We start from the raw sequence: 21,558 nt of genomic DNA, 5'->3' as shown, positions 1-21,558 counted from the left end.
CAGTCTGAGATTCATGGTGTGCAGACTGAGTGCAATTGGATACCAGACAGGCAGTGCTTCAGTCAGCCAATCCGGCACTCCTTTGCTGCAGCAGGGCACTCTTCAGGGGTCAAGCAAGGTCGTTCATGATTTCCTTTCTCTTGTTACTCAAAAAGCCTCCTACTTAAATGAATATCATAACTAAACAAAAATAATGTCTTTAATGAAGCCATTTATTGTTAAAAGGCTGTTGTTTCTGTATTTCAAAAAAGGGCAAATACCTCAAATAATAACTCACAAACAGTTTAAGAGGAAATGTAAAACAGTTTAATATGTTTCATTATTTCACAGTGAAAAAGAACAGCACAGATCATTCTCAACAGAATTTTGGCAAATGACATCTAAATCCAGAGACAATGTACTATTTATAGTGTCTACTGTAGCACAGGAGCCTGGTCCACTCCACAGAGGGCAATGTCTGGATTGTCGAGGATTATGAGGGGATATATCTGCACTGAGGTGATGCTGACAGAGCAATTAAAAATAAGCCTCCAGTATAGCACTCAAGTACAGAAAAATCAAACACAAAAAGCCCAAATTTAGTATTAGTACTAACTGAAAAAAGTGTGAATAAAAACATGCTAACAGGCACAAGGGGTCAATTAAAATTTTACATTGACTGTGAAATACATTAAAATAACACTACTGGTGTCCTGGTGTGCAGTGTTATATAAACATATGTTGACTACTCCTATAACATTTTACCCACAAAAACACTTGATTTGACAGAGCCATGCAAATTCAATAAATGCAATAACAAGAAGTTTGACAATAAAACAAAGGAATTTGAAGAATTGCCCTTCATTATCAGTACAGCAAAAGAAAAAAAAGATAGCAGCCACAGATGGAGAAGAGTGAAATCACTCAAGGTTACAATGATTCACAAAATACAAACTGTACAGCATTTGCAAGAAAACATTCTGAAAAGTGCTTAAACTGTGTGCTCTGCTTGGTTCCAGGTCAAACACGAACCTCAGTCGATGATCCTAACAAGCTAAATCTGTCTTGCATTGAAATCCTGCCCACATTCAAGGCCACAAAACAAGTGTGAACATCTATGATGCAAATAGACAATCAATGACAAACGCTAATAATAAGCCTTTCTGTGCTATAAACATAGAGGCTCCAATTAATTTGATAAATTGCACATAATGGCTTTTAACATTGAAATGTGTTGGACCAACATACTGGCGTTAAGGCTGGTGTAAACCAGTCAAATGTACATTAACCATCAGTGATATACTTTATCACAGGATAAATGTTTGTAAATTATAGTTTATCAGCTACACTGATCATGCAGTCACATCTAGAATTAGCAGTTTTTATTGCCATCTCTGTCTCTCACAAACACAAAATACCATTCTTTCTCTCTATCTCTCTCTTCACACATACAGAAACCTGTGATCAGTGGTTTAAGAGTTTTTTTATGACTACAGCACACACTTAAGTATGCATCTCTGTAGTCTAAGCCTCTGTGCACTCCTAACAACACTGTATGGACCTGTTCATGCACTTAGTCTCTCCTCTCACCACTTCCTCTACCATTTGTGGGGGCTTTCTACACCTCAATTACACCGGGAAGTGGTTGTATCTTTACCCCCTTTCCAACCTGTGATCCTTCACACCTGGCTCCATGGACTGAGTTCAGGAGTCACCCACCAGCCTCTGTCTCCAACTCCTACTGGCTGTCCAGGCCGTTAATGGATTTGGTCTTTCCCAAGCCTTTCCCTCTACACCTGGTTGTAGGGCTGCCGCTGTCCACTTCTGTCTCTCCTGAAACATGAGGGTCAAACACTTGAGTTTATAAAAGAAGCAATTAAACTTTTCACATTTACAGTAACTAAAACAACACCCCAAACACTAGGGGTAAGCCCATTACACGATTACAAATGAATATTAATGTATACTTTTACAAGACATTTATATGTAGTTTATTGATCACAGTAAAGTCCTTGTACCTTTAAATCCTTCTGACATGTAGTCAGGAGAGTCTGCATAATTACTATCTTCACATTCTGAGAGGCTCTGTGAAAGAAAAAGAGGTCAGACATTACACACATACCATTAACTGGGCAGGGAGCATATAGCAGCTAACTGACCCTTTACAGCGAAATCTTTAAAAGGAATAAGTCTGGAATTTTTTATTTTTTTCTGGAAAATTTTAAACAACCGGATCATAAACTAACCAGTAAATTCAAGCTGCCAGGTTTAGTGATTTAAGTTTGTTTTATTTTTTATTAACTATATAACATACTTAACAGGGCATAAAACACTATATTTAAAGAAATAAACATACCTTTTCTCTTGGACCATAATTTTCAGCAAACCACACCATTCCATAGAGGCACAGGAATGTAATGAAGGCCTAAAAACACATCATGTAATGATTCATGGGAAATCCATAATCAATCACTTACAGCACAGAAAGTTTTTGATGTTTAAATGTTTTTTATGCTGAAACAAAAAGATATATGTGAAAAATGACGGGGTGGTGGTGTCAAAGTTAAGGCACAAGACTTCATGTATTTTAAAGCATGATGTGCTAATTACTAACTGCAGAAGCCCACAGTAATTCATATTGACACAGAAGTACAATAGTAACGTGATCCTGATCTTACCAAACACAGTAGCCAGAGGATCACATAGAGGACCTGTGTTTTTGAGAACAGGTCCTGTCCAAATTTAATACACGCCAAGGCCTCCAGAAAAGCTATTGCCCTGTTAATAAAAGAAAAAACATACATTTGAACCGTGATCCACCTGCAGTAAACTTTCAATTTTACTGACAATAAACAGCTCAAAACACATAAGCCCTTTCACCTGATAGCTGTGCTATGTTCACTGACATGAACATGTTAACATTGGTTTAGTGAAATTTATTACCCTTGTAGATCCCACAAGTCACCTCATTTATCTGCTCTCATTGCTTGTGGTTATGTGATTGCTCACCACAGGTACACTGCAGTTCAAAAAATTATCAACTTCAGTCAGCGATACAATTTAGGTTTCACTTACCCAAACACCCAGCACTGGGTCCCAACTCTCTTGCACTGTGTGTCTGTAAGGTACGCATAATATTGCCTAAAACAAATAAAGCAAACATTAATTAACTTCAGCTGCAGCTCTACTCAGTTACTTGCCTTAGCGTCAATTCTGTCAAATCTCCAAAACAAGGAACTAGATATATAAACATACACCAATGTACAATATCCAAAACAAATCTGGCATTATTCATGTCTAGGGATCATTTCATTTCCCTACTAATAAAAATGACTTTTGTGTTTTACCTCACTGTTGGTGCTGTGATGATGCCAACAAAGAGGATCCGACACCAGCTAAGAGCATGACTTGCAGGAAAGACGAAAATGTGCTTGAGGAAGAATGTGTTCAACTCTGTTAGCTGTGGACAAAGAGGGAGACAGACAGAAGAGAATAAAGGTTTCCATGTATAATGGCTACTGCATACAACACAGAGAAGTACGACAGAAACACATTTCTCCTGTTTTGGTTCTGTATTCAATGGGGCTGGACCCGAATATTCGAACATTGGGTACCCATTCGATTTTCAATTAAGAGATTCGAATATTGAGTTGTTTTTTTTTCGTGCATCTGACCTCCGCTTATAGCAGTGAACGAAATGCTCCAGTTCACATCAAAATGAAGCCCTCAGCTGTGTGGGAGTACTTTAAACTGAGTAATGATAATCAAAGTGTGGCAGTTATGGCGTTTATTAACTTTATAGTTGCTAAATTTAATTACAGTTCAAACAGTCAAATTGCCTGCATTTTAAAGTTAATCATTAAACTGTCGGCTACAACAAACAAACAACAACATAATGAACACATTTATATAATTATTAGGACTCAATTATCCTTTGATTATTTGCTGTTATTTACTATCGAACTTCGAAGCTCAAAAAATGACATTCAGGACAGCCTTAGTATTCAAGCAGACTTGGATTATGAGCATTATGTCCCCAAATTAAGGGGGACCAAAATGCTATGGTCAGATATAAATCATCTTAAATAAAAAGTATTCATATTTAATGTTTGGTTCCAAATTTTTGCACATATTAATAGTTAAAATGATTATCCATGGTGATGCTGCTTGTTTCTGTTTTGTTTTTTTTTTACTTTGGTGTTTGCTAGCACTATAACACATGGCAAGTGTGCTAGAGTACAGAGCCAAAATGAAAACTGTGTCACTTCTACTTATGGACTGCATTACACTTTAATTGCATTGGCCTTTTTTTTATTACAGCAGACAGCAAGCCATGACACAGTAGCATGCACAATGCCACGATCCTGAAACTGAATCTGAAGCAACTAAATGGAATTAAGCCAATCATTTTTTTTATTTATACCTGTGCTTTTTCCTACTGTGACATGTCAAAATGTCTTGAGTGAAAATACTGTAAACACATTTTACATGAGGATTAAAAACTTAAAATGTGCCTGTAGATTAAAGTGGTATATTTTATACAGAGTCAAATTTTTTAACACACTATATTCCAACTTTCAGGTTACATCTCACACACTGGGGTCAGTGTTGTTGCTTGTATTATCCTAAAGCTAGCAAATATAAACAACTCATAGGTGTCAATAACTGAAGAATTCTTTATGACTTTATTTCAATACAGATAATCTCACTGTAGATTAATCCCACTGGAATTACATGTGCTGTACCATTATTTCCCAGTTTCTTGTTGACTATAAGCCACGATGCACAAAGATACTGCACACTTAAAGTTGTTGGGTTATTTTTCAGCAAGACAAACTTTTTTATATTGTCTTTTTTTCTGTCATGAACTTTTGTCTCACATGATGTCCTTTACCATGCACCAGTCTTTATGGGGGGGACCATAAATTTATCTCACAGCAAACAGTTTGATGTCATAGCAGGACAAGCACAGGTGTCGCACATAATATGTAATGACAGCTCTGTTCCATTAACATGTGCCAGTAAGCCACGCCAGTGAGACTGCTCGCACAAAAGCAGGGCCCAGGAACTGACCCATCTACAAGGAATGCATCCGTTACATCTGTGTTCGATGAGTCAAAATGTGTGCGGCGAGTAAGGCCTATTGGCAGTGAAACTCTTTAATTAGTGCCTTATTGCAGGCAGATGCACTGAAAAAGTTAATCAGTTCAGCCTGTAGTTAAAACATGTAGACAGAGCCAACATTTTTGAAAGAAATACACAGTATGTTGCCTGCTATAACTTCCCATTTTTAGAAATGAAATCTGGGCCTTTCTAGCAATTCCAGTTGTCCATGTTCAAAAACTTTTCAAGGGCTAAGTACAGTACATGAATTGTTTAACAAAAATGTAACTCTTATTGAAACCACTCTGGGTAGAGGCTAGGACTCTAACAAACAAAGATTCTCTCACAATCAAAGTCACACTTGGATTAACATATTGGCAACGATACCAGCAGTTCATTTTGGGGGACACTTTGTTCAAGTCCCTCTCATCCAGACTGAAAGATAATGAGACGGAGGCCTGCTGCCATGTTATTCACTCATTTAGCCCAGGGCCTGTGTGGCTGAACCCAGTGAAGAGCAGCTAAACTGTCACCACGCTGAGTAGAGCTGAGCCGTCGACCATCTCTTCAACTACTTCTCAAAGACTGGTAATTACTATTTAAAGCCTCAAGAGATTTGGGAACTGCCTGAGTGAGGGAGAGGGGAGGACAAAGTTGTTTCATCACCACACAAAAATGAGAGAAACAGCAGCTTTCATCGCCATAGCAGCAAGTGACTAGAAATTTGGCAGCCATAGGTGACTCTTACGAAGAGAGCAACGGAGCTAAGTTAAGTTCTCCATCCATGGTTTTCTCATTATAATAAATTGCTCCCAAGTGATCCAGCCTGTCTTTCACTCTTGTGGGATAAGCTGTTAATGTGTAGACAGCAGGACACTCGTGCATTATATGGACTGAAGTGAGACAGGTTTTAGATTTCAACAATGGAAAAGGCAATTAGATTAGCCTTGACTTAGCACGCAGAGCACACCGGATGATCCCCGACTAGTCAGCACTTAGTCACCATGAGATGGTGAAAGAGGATTTCTCACTGACCCACCTGCCAGATGATCATGAACAGATAGACGCCCGTTACTCGCTGCAGGGAAGACTTTGGGTCAAGCCAGCGTACGTAGGTCCAACTTGCGGGGGTGAACTGTAACACGGCTCGTTTGATCTTGCCTGTGGTGGTGTGGATGTCCCTGGATGGGAAGTGCAGGATGAGGATTACAAAGACTTGCAGATAGATTTACAGTAAGTATTATGTTAGTGCAGCAGACAAAGTCAGATGAAAGTAATGCCATCACATTAATTATTCACGTCCCCTGATGAACTTGTGAGATAATATTTCAAAACAACAATTTATACATCCTACCATGGTATATAAAATGGCTTGCTTGAGTGGAATTGACTTTACAGTGATGCTACAAAAGAGTAGGAGCTAATTTAACGTATTAGATAGAGGTTATTTATCTGAATTTACATGCCTTAATTATTCTGACTTTGACTATAATTTTCTTAAATAGTACACACAATTACACATTTATAACATAGATAATAGTTATTAATGAAATATTAAAAACCACTTGAGAAGACAAATACAGTAAAGCTACCTTATATCGAACTCACAATAAAAAAATCTTTAATTAACATAATAAAGCATAATGGCTAAAGATTGAAGAACAGTTACACAAATTCTTTGGCTTGTGATATTATCTTTTAGGGCTAATTTTTATGTTCCAGTTTAAATTAAAGTAACTTACAAAGGTTGATTATGTATTACTGCCACTATGTTATTATATGTATTATTACTGAATTAGGGCTGATCCCATGAAATGTATGCATCAGGGTTATAAACCCCACTTTCCTTTTCACAACCTGTAAATAACCTGGTACTGTTTACACAGACTTAGGATTAATACAAAACTGGAAACAATTTTAACACAGTTATAGTTAATTTCCAGAATGCAAAGTTCATACTTAATACTGGCCCAATGGTAGGTCCTCATCTCCAAAAAGCGGCAGACAGTCATGCCAAGCCAGATGCCTCCACCATTACACAGCAGAATGTCGAGAATCACTTGGTCCCACCAGCACTCAGCAAAGTTAGGCAGCAGATGCATGAAGAACAGCTATGGGAACAGGAGATTGGGAGGCTATGAGAGTCTGAAAAACTGTGAACTTCTCAGCTTAATATTACGTTATATCAAATTATTGAGAATGGCCAAAGCCCATCAATTTCCACCAGATCACAACCTTAAATTGACTTCAGAATTTCTCCATTATAAAGAGAAAAAGATGGAGAGGCAGACAGAGAGAATGTGATAGGCCACAGGATGGTAAGTGTGTGACAAACTTATAAGGTGTGTGCTTCCTTACCTCAGTAAGCTCCCAAGTAATACTGATAGTCCAGCAGAGGCCATAGCTGCGTATTAGCAGTGCCTTCATACCCCAGCCCCAGAAATGGCTGAATGCAAAAATGTCAAAATGGCTCAGGATTCTCTCCCAGGTGATGACATGGCAGTTTACAGCATATTCCTGCAGAGAGCAGCAAAGATAGCCTCATTAAAATGATTGTTAATCCCCAGGTACTGAACATATCTGGTGTGTAACAAATCAAGCTGTATATGAGTTTCTGAGTAAGCCTACATCACGCACCATTATGTCTGCCTCTCTCTTGGCATAACGCAGGTTTGGGTCTAACCAATACATTAGCTGCTTCACCTGCTGCCAGTTGAGGAAAATTATGAAAACCAGGAACAGGAAGTAGAGGACACTCAGACCTTAACAGCAGAGAGACATGGCATTAAGAAGTGAAATCTAAAAAGGTCCAAACAGCAAAGAAACAGTTTTCTTTTAGCAATACTCACCAAAAACTATTCGCCATATTGCTGGATGTGGTCTGGTGAATGGACCTACAGTAAATCACATACAGATACTGTCAAAAGATATAATCTACAAATGATGGAGTGGACATTGGTTTCTCATTAAAACAAGTCTTTTTTACTTTATATTATTGTTTCACATATACAACTTATAACCCTGGGCACATTTCCTTCCTAGTGGCCACTGGTAGATGTGATTTGTGGCTTTGAGGAGCTAAAATCCCTGTTCTGAGAACAGACTAACAATAGTGACCAGAAATTACACTGGTAATACCATACTGAATGAGGTTGTTCATCAGACTGTTTCAAATTGTGTACATGTGTTTATATTATATTTATTCATCTCATACTTAGGTCCTTATCGAGGTTCAACATGTAACTTAAAGCTGTCATTATTAATGACTGTGCTAATATGTCTGTTTGTGAAGTAGCTTCAGGCTAACTTTAAATAAGGGCTACAAAATAATAACAGTGTCCTTTTTCGCTCACCGTTTGGAAATGCCAAAACACTGATGACAAGGAAGAAGGAGATGACCAGGATGAGCCCCACCCAGAGATTGTTGTCAGGATTTCCATCATCTCTGCAGGCACGGTTAAGCAGACATTACACCAGTGATACAGTGGTATATGTTAATCTGCCCATTTTATGAGCAGTCTATGCTTCACTTCGCCTCCACAACTGTAGTGATGTGTATGTGCCTCAAATGGCAAACAGAAACTAAAGTCTACGTTATACAATTGTGGTTTGTAAAACAGATAAACACTTTAAATGTAACGTTATGACCAGTCTCCTTGCCAGTTACATTGTTGTAGCCATTGTCAGCACGGGGCACTGTTCATCACTGGACTAACGTTACCGTTATATAACCCAACACTTCTTGTTATTAGCCTAGGTGAAAGATTAATTAATGACAGCAAAATGTAACGTTAGACAGTCCTCACTAAGAAAGTAATTACAGTGTTTTTATGTGCATGTAAAGCTTCTCTTAGTGAAAAAAAAGCATTAAAGAGTAGCTAAGAGCTAGCTAACCTCTGTGTACCTGGCACTCTCACAGCATCACTGCGCCTGTTAGCCGAGCGCTAGCTAACTAAGCTAACGTTAGCTGCGAACGACTTACCTTGCGAACGCGAAATACATCAAACTGAGCACCGTGCATGTCAGCAACGTGATCGTGTGCGGCCTGTAGAAAAACTCTATGGTGATATCTTCCACCTGCTGCTCGTTTATCATTCGGAAATGCATTCTGTAATTCACATCATCCTTGCTCAAGGTATGAGATCCGCTGTACACGGACGCCATAGATGAACGCAGCAGTCAGGAAGAAAGTGATCCGCCACGGCCAAGGAGCAGCAGCAGCAGCCAACACAGACTGTTACAGGAAATAGTTAAAATAAAGATAAAATGATTTCATGGCTAGCTAGCAGCTTACAGATTTGAACTGACAGATGAGCAGAAAGATCGAGAGAAGGTTAAAAGAGGGAAGACAGTTATAGAGAAAGTGTTCACTTTTGATTGTGATTGGTGTGCATGTCTGTAGGGAGTGTCCCGAAGCGGAAGAGTTCACGTGCCCTCCTTCACCATGTGCTGCTTGGACTGTTTTTAGCGTGACCTTCATCTAAGGACTTTAAAGCTTGACATCTGAACTGAGGCTGACTTCTAAATCTACCTAATTAATGAACTGAAATGAATGAACTATGTTACACTGTGACCTCCTGTATTATTATGTAAACAAAAAACAGGGTCAGCCCACAGGTTTTGTGAACTAGTACAACAGGGCAGTTACTTGAATGTCAAAGTAATGTGTTTCCTAGAATTCATCTTTCACTGAAAGGTACATGTACTTGACTTGCTTTGGTGTGTTCATCTCCCCCATGTGGCCGCTCATGGCTTCACATATCACTGAAACTAAAAACTCCCTAGCTTACAGCAGGGGTCGCTATCATTTTTCACCAAATGTAGCAAGAAAGTCACCCCCCATGGGCGCCACAATTATGTTCATGTTATTTGTGGTAGTTAAGGAAACAAGCACTGAGCGATCTGAAAATATTTCACCCACAATCTCCCTGATTTTAGTAAATTGAGAATCTGGGTTAAAAAAGTCACCCACTGTGACTGTACAGGCAATAGGTAATAAAAAATAATAATTATGAGCAAAAAGTTCGACAAAAGCATTTTTGTACCTACTAGAATACCACTAACCTCTACCCTGAGTTGAGGGTACATTTCATAGAATTAGCTGAAGAACAGGTTTGGGTTTACAAAATTGCCCAACAATTTTAGGTTTTCATGGCAATTATTTATTCTTGTTGTAACACACAATTTAAAAAGTGGCTTGTTCTCTTTGGTAGTACACCCTTACTATTTCTTCCACTTGATTATTGTAGGCTACAAGTCTATAGAATATTTCATTTGTAGTTTGTAGCAAATGGATCACCAAAATGTATTTTTTAAATAACTGATAGGCTACCAAATATGCTTTCTGAGGGATCATTTGCACTAATCTTTAAACCAGTCAATTATTTTAGCTGTTATCTGACATTTTCTAAAGTAGAGGAAGGTGTTGTCGGCCCACAAGAATACAAATGAAACATAAACAAAATAATAATTTTTATTTGCCTTAAACAAAGTCATAACGCGATTCACAAAGATCAGAGTAAAAAGATCAAAAGTAAAATATGAACTAAACCTCCAAGAGTTGAGACAATACAATGCAACATTCTTCAAGATAAGATAAGATAAACTATGCAGGGGAATTGAAAAAGCACAGCAGCAAAAGGAAGTCTAAGAACAGATGCGTAGATAAATTATAGAAATGTACAGAAGCACAGTTCTGTATCAGTCAACTTGATTGTATTTTTCTCTTAATAATTCAGATTTTTCAAAGAATCATCAAAATAATCTATATCCAAGAAGTGGCTCATTCACATGCAATCTGTTGTTGTTCTGTAATGAAAACAATAGTTAATTTAACATTCTTTGTGTGTTATATGGCATTGATACCCTATGTAAATAGGTGTTTGGTCGTTGGTTTGTTGAGCTCAATAAAGCCTGTATATTCAGTCTGCCTGTTTCAGCAGTATGATGGGCTGCAAAATAAACAACAATATTAGTTACAAATAATCTTGTTGCTCTCACAGTATGCGTAGTTGCTATGTGTATGAGGAAAGTGACATACCAAAGAGTTGAAATGTTGTCTGCATATAGCTTTACTTGACCAGTAGATCAAGTATACCGCTATTAACTTTTCAACAACCAGCAGAGTCATAATTAGTCCCTTCATTCCCATATGAACCTATGAAAAAGGTTGAGACAGTAGTGGGAGTGAATACACATTTGCTTTGTATTTCAGACAGCCATGGAGATTACTTAATAAAGGACAAATGCTCTGTTCCTTTACCTTATGGTTGCGGTGATTGTAGTCATTTGACATAGAAATAGCGCAGAGAGTAACTGCTGCTACTGACCAGAAGAAGCTGATGATGTTCACAGAGAATGACAGCTTTGTCTGAAAGGTGAAAAAGGCAGTAAAAATGCAAATGGACTACATTTAGAAACTACTTTTCTACAATATTAGACACAATTCTTTCCAACATTGCCTTTCAATCGCAAGTTGGGGTTCAGTGTCTTGCTCAAAGACACAGATCAGCAGTAATTATGCAGACATTACGGAAAATAAAAAGGAACCAACACAATCATAACAACAACAACAACCTTAACAACAACAACAACAACAACAACAACAACAACAATAATAATAATAATTCCTTTTCTTACAAACCAGGATCAGACAAGTTATGATGAGCCTTTTTTAAATTATCAGACATAATTATTTAGATTTCAGTACAAAATAATTCAAATCACATGTTGCTATTTGGCCCTGCGAAGGACTGGTGACCTGTCCAGGGTGTACCACGCCTTTCGCCCGATGTAAGCTGGGATTGGCTCCAGCCCCCCCTCAACCCTGTACGCAGGATAAGCGGTTGACGATGGATGGATGGATGTTGCTATTTTTTTTTAACTGGCAAATTATCTAAATATATGTTTGTTAGTTATAATCATTCACTTATTGGTGCTACAAATAACTTATTGGCTACAAGTAACTTATAAACAAACTTTGAAGTTAGAAGTCTAAATGGAAGGCAAGCTTCACTGTCACACTTAAACATGTGAAATACTATACAATGCTATGTCACCATGTTTAGTTATTAATGTTGGATTTTTCACTTTAGTACAAAAACTTCATTTGTATCTTACCACGTGCATGTTTGGAGATTTTCCAGCAGCATAGGACAGCATGCCGGAGACCACAAACTAAGATATTGATAAAACAATTAAATTATTATTCACAGAAATTCAAAACTGAAAATTGCAGAATATCACAAGAATACAAGATAAAATAAGATAAGATAAGATGAACATTATTGTCCCCATACAGGGCAATTGAAATGTCACAGCAAGAAAAGGAAGTACAAGAACAAAGGCGTATATGTACTTTTCTCTATTGTACAATAACAGTGTATAACATATTAAATACCTAAAGAACTGGTTTCGAATTGTATTTTCCTGAATTAATTAATAATTCAAACATTTCAAAGAAACATCTGGTAACTTATGGGAGTGATTTACATTTTATTGCAATTGTATTTACCAGAATACTGGGTAGAGTGTCTGTCCAGACGGGGAACCTGCGATTGAGGTCTGTAAAAAGCAGACCTAGAGTCACAATGAACACACCAGCGATGGCTTGGGCTGCCTAATTAAAAACAGATAAAAATATTGCATTACAATGCTGCATGTTTTGCATGTAAATTGAGATTAAGCATATAGAGCTACAAATAGTCTCTGATCATGACTCTGCCTGTGTAAGAAACAATTCAACTTACTCCAAGAGGTTTAGGTTTTCCTTTAACAACAAAGACCTTGTAGGAGTCTCTGTACACACACTGAAACTTCTCCGGCATCAGTTGACCCTCTTGAGCATCCTTTAGACTGCCAATGGGAATGGTGATGAACATTGATTCATCACATACAAATGTCTTCTTCATCATCCTGTGAACAAGATCAAAGCAAAGAACGTTAAAGCAGTTTATATGACCTGTTATTGAGGTTTTCTGCAATGCACTGTACCTTTGTTTCTTCTCGTATCTTGATTCTGAAATTCTCTGAGTTGTCAAAAGGAAATGACCTAGCAAGTGAATTGTCTTCATCTCCCACTCTCTGTCTTCCTCTCTCTCTCTCTCTCTCTCTCTCTCTCTCTCACACACACACACACACACACACACACACACACACACACACACACACACACACACACACACACACACACACACACACCCATGAAATGCTTACATGCAGACTGATTTGGTAAACATTTATAACTGTGAGGACCTAATATTTTAACTTATTGGTGTTTTTTTTTAAACCAGTAGTCAATAACATGCAACTTATGGAAATGAGGAACTTATGGTTGAACATGATGGTTCTGTAGAGACCACTGGCAGAATGAGGAAGTTAAGGCGTGAGGTGACCTCATCTTTCAAAGTATTTGCGGGGAAGTGAAGATCATGCCTGAAGAGTGAGGCACACTTTGAGACAGATACACAGTTTGAATATTTACTGCTTGAGCCAAACGTGGTAAGAATCCCATTCTAAGATCTTTATTGAATTACAATGAAAAAAGCTTTGTTTTACACATTTGCATTAGGGAGTGTGAATTTGCAAGCAGCTTAAAGTCAGCGTATGGATGTGTATGTGCTCTAATCGATCAGAAGTTTTTTAAGTATATTAAAAGTGTCACCTAAGAAACATTATAATGTGAATGAGAATTGTTGGGAGCTGCTGTATTTTCCATCACCTTAGATTCAATGCTTAATTTTGCTTGGAAGTTTTTGTGGTAATGTCTCTTGCAGGCCATTGAAGGATTCAGAAACCTGCACAGAATGACTTTTTTAAAATTTAATTTGTTTGTTTTTTTAACTTAGTTTGTTTGACGAAGACTGAATTGATTTATGCAAAACCCAACTGTATATTTATTTATCATGAAAAAGCCAATGAGACTTAATTCTAGTCCCTAAAATACTGATCTTGCACTGAACAATAAATGTACGAATCTGCAAACACCATCACATATGTAAAGTCCTTCATTTCAACACTGAAACATATTTCAAGTCAATAGCTTCACTGTTTTTCAGTTTTCAGTTTGTTATAAATTCAAAAACAAATGGGGCTAAGGAACAACTAAAATAAAACTAAATCACATTTGGTATCAGCCACATATATAAGTAAACCAGAAACCCCTGCACAATGTATGTATACTACGTATTGAAATGCATTGCAAAAGCACTGCAATAAATATGACCTTATTCATTGTGCTTAGATTTCCTTAATTGTTTGTGTATGTAATAGTTCCATGGTCGTTTTAAAAGTTGTTATTTGTGGTGATAATGTATTATATTGCATTATTAACACATTTCTAATTATCTCTAATATCTTGTGGACATTAATGACATCGAGACACAACAAGACTACAGCAGTCTCAAAAATGAAGTAGAACCTCACAATGTCAGCAATTCAAAATTATTTTGACAATTTATTACAGAACTGTTGTATGGCATTGCATTACAATGTACAAGGATTTCTATTTTTTTATCAGAAAAGATTCACAGTACAAATGTAAGAACACATAATGATTTTTAAATCATAATATGCACCATGATTAGAGAAGCACCATGGCCTGTGCCGACGTTGACATGGATATCCATGGAACTGATGAGGAGCTACTCAGAGCCAACCGGAGAGAGCCGCCAATGATGCGACATTACCAAGCTTTAGAGCTCCTGCCAGACAACAAAAGGCCGCTGCATGACCTGCTGCAGAAACAACCTGCTGTGTTGGGGGTAAGAATGACAAAAACACTCAAGAAACAGGCTACAAGAAAACCTACACTTTCTTTCTAAGTATGGTATCATGCAATCTAATGCCACAGCCAATGAACAAAGCCTCTGAGAAGGTCATATCACAATCAGAATCAGTTATAATGGCCAGGTATGTGCACACATATGCGGAATTAGACTCCTGTCTTCCATTACTCTTGATGTACATACACAGAACAAGCTTAAACAAAACAGCTCAGTAATAAGGGTGTGGTGATGGGGAAGTGGATAAGACACATGGCTTTGGTGCGAGAGTCCACTGTGAGACACCAATGTGTCCCTGTGCAAGACACTTAACCCCCAGTTGCTCCAGAGGCGTGCAACCTCTGACATATATAACAATTGTAAGTTTGGATAAAAAGCCTAAATGAATAAATGTTAATATAAAAAACCGACACAGACTACAATGTACATACACACCATCAACAAAGACAATAACATTTGTGGACAGCAGGACAATAGTGTAACGGAGCAGAGTGCAAAGGAGGCTGGAATAAATGCTTTTGTCCAGGTGTCATGAACATGAGGTAAGGGGGATATGACATATACAGTATATACAATACATACAATGTGAACAGCTACTGAATTACAAAATTGAACAATAAACACTAATAAATTGTAAACAGAAAACAGTTTACAGGTAAATGCTAGAGTCACAAGGTTATTGTAGAAGGATTGTTCATCACAATGTGTGTCTGGACTTGTGTGCATCAGAGTGATGGCCTGTGGGTAGAAACTGTTCCTGTGTTGTTTTTTTTTCTTTTTTGGCCATGCAGTGCTCTGTAGCGCCTAAACTATTACTGAGACTTTAAGTCTTAATTTAGGTGTTGGTGTTGTACTCTAATTGTACTTTAACTCCATCTTATTGTAAGAAAATCATGTTATTTTTTCCAAAGCATTAAAATTAGGTTTTGTAACCCCAATTACTGTATAACACTGTCTACTTGTGCTACTGTCAGCCTGCATTAACTGCTTCAGTTAATGTAATTGTAATCAGGTCTTTACAGTATTATTCAGTACATGTGAGTGTTAGCGTATTGCTTGCAACAATACCACAAAGTCATAGAAAAAAGGAAATAAGATGGTGTTTTTTTTTTTCTCATAGATTGCCTCTTTGCACCATGCATGAAAATTTAATTTGAAAAGTCCAGTCAAAAGTGATCACAATCTTTTAAGCATTCCTCCCTGTGACTATGTGACATAATGTCTAATAATATTTAGACCGTAAAGATATTACATACAGAAAAGAGGTGCAGTGAAGAGGGATGTCCAAAAGTACTTGTGCCCATTGTGCAGATTTGGGCCGCAGCAACAGGAAATGGTTGTTTGGGTGGGGGGTGGGGGTGTGAAGGATATGTGTGTGTGTGTAACAGTTTAACAGTCTGTTATATTAGTATAACAGACAGGTAGACTGTAATACTAACATTTTAATGGATATTGTATTTATTTTTGTTATTAATTTTATAGTTCTTTGTATTTGGTAAACTATTTCCAGTAAAGATATATAGATTGTCATGAATTCACAAATTGAAGTCATATAACAATAACAATAATTAATGAATTATCAGACATGTTGAACTATCGTGTTTAAACACGTGAACAGCATCAGTCAATGCATAACCTAAGATTTCACCATTATCTGAGATCTTTTGTATGTCGATGTCCCCGAGCAGTTGGGGGTTCAGGGGCTTGCTCAAGGCCACCTTCTGCAGTGCCCAGGAGCACCTCTCCAGCTATCAGTCCACACTCCATATCTTTTTTCATAGCTCAAACCGCCGACCCTCTGGTTGCCTTACGGACTGAGCTACTGCCACACTTTAGTTTTTCAAAAATTCATACCAAAAGAATTATTTTTATGGGCACGGGAGTGTGTCGTTTATTTGTCTCTGTTCCTCTGTCAGTCTCTGCAGGTGGTCAGTGGTTTCCTCAGTGTTGGAGTTGGAATTGTTTTTGCTGTGACCCAGGAAATGGGGGAGTCCCTTTTCAGTCTCTTCAGAGTTTCTCAACTGACCGGAGCACTCGTAAGTCTCTACTCAAATTGCTTAAGTTTTATTTAAAAAATCATCATGCACTAAAGCAGATAAATCGAGTGCTAATATATTCACCTTGTCTTTAATATAGAGACTCGTTAAGTCAATAGTGTGAAAACGTGCTGATGTTTTTAGTCAGCTCTAAGCTGCACTCTTCTACTCTGCAGTTCATTGTTGCTGGAGTTGTTTCCAACCTGTTGTTCAAATATCCAGCATTACTACCTGTAAGTACAACTCAATACAAGCCCAACAAACAACACATTACAGAGAAAGGGTCTATTCTGAATCCATTAGGTAATTAATGAAAGTTATTATTTTCTAGGTGTCCCTCATGGTTAACTGTGGCTGTATTATTGTAGCTGTAGTGGCAGCTTGTCTGATAAGTGTTGACTTGGCTCACTGGACACAAGAAAATGATCAGCATTTGAGGGTGAGAACTTGTAAAGAATATAACAAAAAATTTTACATATACTTGCTAATATAAAACTAATGTACACTCGATGATCTTTATGTTTCTAACAGATGGAGGTGCTGGAACTTTGTGTGTTGGGGCTCGAGGTTTTTCTCTCTGCAGTTCTCTGCTTCTGGTTCTCTAAAGAAAGACTTGACAAATCACCATGATCTGCTGTTGAAATTATTTGAGAAGAAATGTGTGAATGTAATACTTTAAATGGTCTAATATGCAGGTGGCTGCATATTAGTGCTTAAAAGAAGTTAAGTGACTGTATTAGCAAACATGATTTTTATTGTACTTCAAGTGTGGCTTTCTGTTCTTTCTCAAATTGCCTACATTGGGGCTGAAACCCCTGCTGAGCAGCCCGGGCTGTGGTCTGCATCTGATGAACTGGACTGAGAACAAAAGACTTGTGGTAAACAAATGTCAGCTTCTCTCATGTGATGAAAAAACAAGTTCATCATCCTCAGCCTCTGCGTCCCTGTGTGTAACGGTAGCAGTTACTCTTATAGTGCAAGGGTCTCTATGTGTGGTTTAACACTTGTGCTCGGTTATCAGTGGAAATATCTGTGACTTGTTTTCAGCTGCACTCACGCTTTCAGCTGGTTTCACACACAGAAAGCTTTACTGAACTATAAAAGATTTGTTAAACTGTAGGCTTGTTTTTTTGTTTTCAGCCGATGCAAGTCTGGTAGAAATACCTAGTTTCATGTCAAAATGAACTGTGGCAAAGAAATGAATACAACATCTTTTAAACATTTTAATCATCTGTACAAACTTGTCATAACACAGGACTGTCAACAGAAAAAACCACAAAAGATATATGACAGTACAACATTCTCTGGAATGTCCTGCCTGCTATTTTTGTTTTTGTTTTGTAAAATACGTAATAAAAAAACCTCATCTACATTATAAACACTGATTCATACCTAGTTAATTAAAACAAATGTACAGACTACTGACGTACCATCATGGCAGTAATGTGTCAGTTTCCAATTTACAGTATCATAATGAAATGTCATTTAATAATTCATCCATTAAAGTCTTAGTGCTCTGCAGTTGGACTCCTCTTATGTTAATCTCCTTGTCCTAGTACACACACTGCTGTGGCATCAAGTAGCATTCAGCTTGAGGACTTCACAGCTATGAAGAAAGAAGAAAAACAACAAGAAAGGGGATTTAGAAAAACATGTTTTCTACACATTATGCACTCAGACTATTTTTCTTAATTCAACAATATTAAAACTGGCAGTTGACTAACATGCCAATTTGAACATTATATCACCTTTTAGGTAGAAAATGACATTACACAGAACATATTTAAAGATTATAGATTTAATCAAACAAATAATTGGTTGGGTTACCTTAAATTCCTAACCTTTCAGTAATGACTGGGCATCAGTGTTTCTTACAGGACCAGGGAGGTGAACAAAATGTCACTCAGATGGTCTTTTTGAGCAAAAGTTACTTGTGGAAGACAACAAGTAATACGGCTTTGTCCACTTGCTGGTATTTTAGAAAAGTTATTTTTTGGTGTTTTCCATTTTAGATTCTTTACTCTTGTAGCACAAACATATACAGTACATGGCGTATGTTCTTGAAGTGCTAAAGCAATGCTATTGTCAAAATGTGTTCATATACAGAGTATACTTTTATACTTCGTAACATTGCTATATAGTAACTTTATACTAAATGTTTATGACTAGATTACTGTGATATTTAGAAATGTAAATACAATGAAAATTACTTTTACTACTGACTAGAGCTTGAAGAATGGCTAAAGAATGTTTCTTAAAAAGCAACACTGAAATAGGCAGCAAGGGAAATTTCAGGGAAGCTATTGCATATTTAAATCCATCAAATAAAAAATAAAAAATACTTTGCTCTATCTGCCTAAAGCTTTTTCAAAACAGGAAAATGAGCAAACACTTTTGTTTCTTTACTGTTTTAAAGAAAAAATCTTAAACATTTTTGTTTTATTTAATCATAAGACTCATTAAGACTACTTTTGGGGTCCTAAAAATAACAGGTTCAACAGTTTGTCAAAAAACACAAAACTCATAAAAGGCATAAACATAAAACTTATTTCACCACAAATGCATTTCAAAGCCCCAAAGTTGTAACAGATCATGCATGCATTCAAAATTTAGAACACAGAAGAATACAGATTTTTTAATACAGTCTATGGTTCAAACATATATAAAACTCTTGACATACGTTTTATGAATTCACCAGAATTCACCCAAATGTCAAACAGATACAGAGATGAAAATGAGTGGATGAGCAAACCAAGAGGAAAACATGAAAAAGAGCCAGACATTTACAAAGCAAACAACCCTGAGGACGAGAGTCCTTTAATCCACCAGTACACACTGTCATGCAGCAGCCACCACAGGCACCAAAAGCACATTTTCACACAGATTAGTAGTCAAGCCACAAGTTCCTCACAGTTGTTAATGAGGCTGCGAAGGGAACAACACAGATGTCCACTTTGGTGACACTAGTTACTTACTGAGCTAAAACCCCTCAGCTCTGAGTCAGACCACAGTAGAGAGGCCTGCTGCTATATGAGAGTTGTTGCTCTGGTAAAAACAAAACAGTAAAATAATAATAATGTGAGTGAAATAATTATTTACAAAGCGCCTTTAAATCCTTAAAAAATAATTAGTTCTCCCACACTGCTTATCATTTGCAGTCAGTTTAATGGCTTGTATAGTTTGTTGGATTATATTATATATCATTATAGCTGTTAATGAGAAGACAGTTTACATCTGAGAACAAAAGCTCCACGTTCAGATCAATGTGTGAATAAAAAGACGAAAATGACTTGATAATGACTTGAAAATGACTGAAAAGACTTTTGTAGTTGACAGTTTTCTCTATATGGAGTACAGGTTCTTCTTCAGATTTAAATATTTTAATTGCAACTTACTCAGGAGGTATAAACCTCTTTTTATAATCAGATACCAGTACATAGCCAAATTGGGGTTATAATCAGTCTTTAAAATCACATAATATGTTCCTGGCTTTAGGCCTCTTTAGACAAATAATCAACATGGTGAACAAGTGTTTGTATTTACTATGCTTTCTAACCTCTATTGTCTTTGTGTATGAAGGCAAATAATAAAACTACATTCAGAAAGCAGGAGCACTTCAGATTGATATGATAATATGCAGCACAGACTTTATTGTAAAGACGCTTTGGCAACTGTGTGACCATGTGTCTTCTTTAGAGCTCTAAAAGAGTGAAAATACAGCGTTTTATATATTGCATTAAGGACATCCAAATACAGACAATGATCAGAATACACACAATAATCCAAGGTGTATGATGAATAAAAATACATTAAATGTATGTACAAAACAAATAGGACCCAAACTTACTCTGTTCCAGTTCGAACACAGTACATTTTGGGCTGGGTTTTCCATACTTGTCGATAAAGGCTAGACTTAAAAGACCCAATATAAATATAGGAAAAAATATAATATATTTATGGGGTACATTTAGGGAAGAGTTGAATATCACCAAAAAACACATCAGTGGAATCGGAAAAATAAGAAAACATATAAGTGGGGGAAAAGAGTACTTTATCTGGTTAACTGTGTGTAAACCTACTAATATTTGACACCAATGAAATACCACAAATAAAAAAAAACATGCAAAATGTTCCAGGACATGAAAGAGAGAGAGACACATACAAAATATAAATGACTGTCACTTCAGCTGTAGTTTTTCTAATAATTCTCAAAATACACTCTTACGAAACAACATGATGTCAGCAGTAGTACTACATCAGGTCATCTTAGTAAACAGAGATAACAAGGAAGATAATCAAACACTCACTGCTGTGATGAACTTGGTGCCCTGGGGTTGGAGGTCTTCCTCTTTCTGGAACATCGAAGAAGACACAATGGAGGAGGGAGGTGTGGAGGAGCACAAGAATGAGGGGGGCTCATTGTTGTTGTAGGAGTCCATGACAATGCTAGGGTGCCCTGGTATAGTGAGGGTACTCAGGCCTGTTACACTGTCACTGGAGGTACATTGGGAGGATGTCTCTGAGCTCTCGGAGACTGTCACACAACACAGAAAGAAAGATACATTCCTATTGCAATACTGGATCAAGCACCACCGAACTCCAATAATTTCCTATTGAGTCAAGAGTTCAAGTCAGTGTGCCGGCAGTTACCAAGTGTG

At 37.2% G+C, this 21,558-nt stretch overlaps 4 protein-coding genes across 6 annotated transcripts in view; 1 reads left to right on the top strand and 3 right to left on the bottom strand.

Annotated features, from left to right (window-relative positions):
- Positions 1-283: 283 nt before the first annotated feature.
- On the bottom strand, positions 284-9,444 carry ptdss1a (phosphatidylserine synthase 1a). Its single transcript, XM_046045669.1, has 13 exons — positions 9,065-9,444; positions 8,436-8,527; positions 7,932-7,976; positions 7,720-7,844; positions 7,441-7,599; positions 7,042-7,193; positions 6,122-6,263; positions 3,327-3,439; positions 3,055-3,120; positions 2,658-2,757; positions 2,336-2,404; positions 1,998-2,064; positions 284-1,812 (listed from the first exon to the last, which is right to left on the bottom strand). The coding sequence occupies exons 1-13, from the start codon at positions 9,244-9,246 to the stop codon at positions 1,718-1,720; spliced, it is 1,407 nt and encodes a 468-aa protein (XP_045901625.1). The 5' UTR covers positions 9,247-9,444; the 3' UTR covers positions 284-1,717.
- Positions 9,445-10,541: 1,097 nt separating this feature from the next.
- Positions 10,542-13,160, bottom strand: LOC123968739. Its single transcript, XM_046045664.1, has 7 exons — positions 13,075-13,160; positions 12,831-12,996; positions 12,596-12,700; positions 12,202-12,258; positions 11,345-11,452; positions 11,123-11,239; positions 10,542-11,033 (listed from the first exon to the last, which is right to left on the bottom strand). The coding sequence occupies exons 1-7, from the start codon at positions 13,152-13,154 to the stop codon at positions 11,004-11,006; spliced, it is 663 nt and encodes a 220-aa protein (XP_045901620.1). The 5' UTR covers positions 13,155-13,160; the 3' UTR covers positions 10,542-11,003.
- A 317-nt stretch (positions 13,161-13,477) lies between these two features.
- On the top strand, positions 13,478-18,279 carry si:ch211-269k10.4 (uncharacterized protein LOC100150242 homolog). The gene is made up of 6 exons (XM_046045759.1): positions 13,478-13,581; positions 14,667-14,843; positions 16,781-16,900; positions 17,077-17,133; positions 17,232-17,339; positions 17,432-18,279. Exons 2-6 carry the CDS (start codon positions 14,676-14,678, stop codon positions 17,528-17,530), a joined length of 552 nt encoding a protein of 183 aa, XP_045901715.1. The 5' UTR covers positions 13,478-13,581; positions 14,667-14,675; the 3' UTR covers positions 17,531-18,279.
- The window catches only part of zgc:158766 (uncharacterized protein LOC100009641 homolog), a 24,068-nt gene continuing 20,620 nt past the window's right edge, over positions 18,111-21,558 (bottom strand). Inside the window, exons 22-24 of one of the 3 annotated variants that reach the window (XM_046045756.1) lie at positions 21,208-21,434; positions 19,876-19,945; positions 18,111-18,506 (exon numbers count right to left, since the gene is read on the bottom strand). In XM_046045756.1, coding sequence (XP_045901712.1) covers positions 19,901-19,945; positions 21,208-21,434 — 272 coding nt within the window. In that variant the 3' untranslated portion in view covers positions 18,111-18,506; positions 19,876-19,900. Of the gene's footprint in view, positions 18,507-19,875; positions 19,946-21,207; positions 21,435-21,558 lie in introns of those variants that run through there. The other 2 variants (XM_046045757.1, XM_046045758.1) reach the window with 2 other exon arrangements.

This window comes from Micropterus dolomieu, linkage group LG03 (assembly GCF_021292245.1).
Source record: "Micropterus dolomieu isolate WLL.071019.BEF.003 ecotype Adirondacks linkage group LG03, ASM2129224v1, whole genome shotgun sequence".
NCBI classification, from domain to species: domain Eukaryota; kingdom Metazoa; phylum Chordata; class Actinopteri; order Centrarchiformes; family Centrarchidae; genus Micropterus; species Micropterus dolomieu.
This window is presented reverse-complemented; position numbering and strand designations above follow the sequence as displayed.

Excerpts from the sequence above, each read along its gene's own strand:
- si:ch211-269k10.4 (XM_046045759.1), top strand. The coding sequence starts at position 14,676 with ATGGCCTGTGCCGACGTTGACATGGATATCCATGGAACTGATGAGGAG. Across the intron at positions 16,901-17,076 it reads CTCAACTGACCGGAGCACTC|TTCATTGTTGCTGGAGTTGT; the intron begins GTAAGTCTCTAC and ends TCTACTCTGCAG. Across the intron at positions 17,340-17,431 it reads AAAATGATCAGCATTTGAGG|ATGGAGGTGCTGGAACTTTG; the intron begins GTGAGAACTTGT and ends TGTTTCTAACAG.
- ptdss1a (XM_046045669.1), bottom strand. The coding sequence starts at position 9,246 with ATGGCGTCCGTGTACAGCGGATCTCATACCTTGAGCAAGGATGATGTG. Across the intron at positions 3,121-3,326 it reads ATCACAGCACCAACAGTGAG|GCAATATTATGCGTACCTTA; the intron begins GTAAAACACAAA and ends TATTTGTTTTAG. Across the intron at positions 2,065-2,335 it reads ATTATGGTCCAAGAGAAAAG|AGCCTCTCAGAATGTGAAGA; the intron begins GTATGTTTATTT and ends TTTCTTTCACAG.
- LOC123968739 (XM_046045664.1), bottom strand. The coding sequence starts at position 13,154 with ATGAAGACAATTCACTTGCTAGGTCATTTCCTTTTGACAACTCAGAGA. Across the intron at positions 12,701-12,830 it reads GAAAACCTAAACCTCTTGGA|GCAGCCCAAGCCATCGCTGG; the intron begins GTAAGTTGAATT and ends GTTTTTAATTAG. Across the intron at positions 11,240-11,344 it reads ACAATCACCGCAACCATAAG|GTTCATATGGGAATGAAGGG; the intron begins GTAAAGGAACAG and ends CCTTTTTCATAG.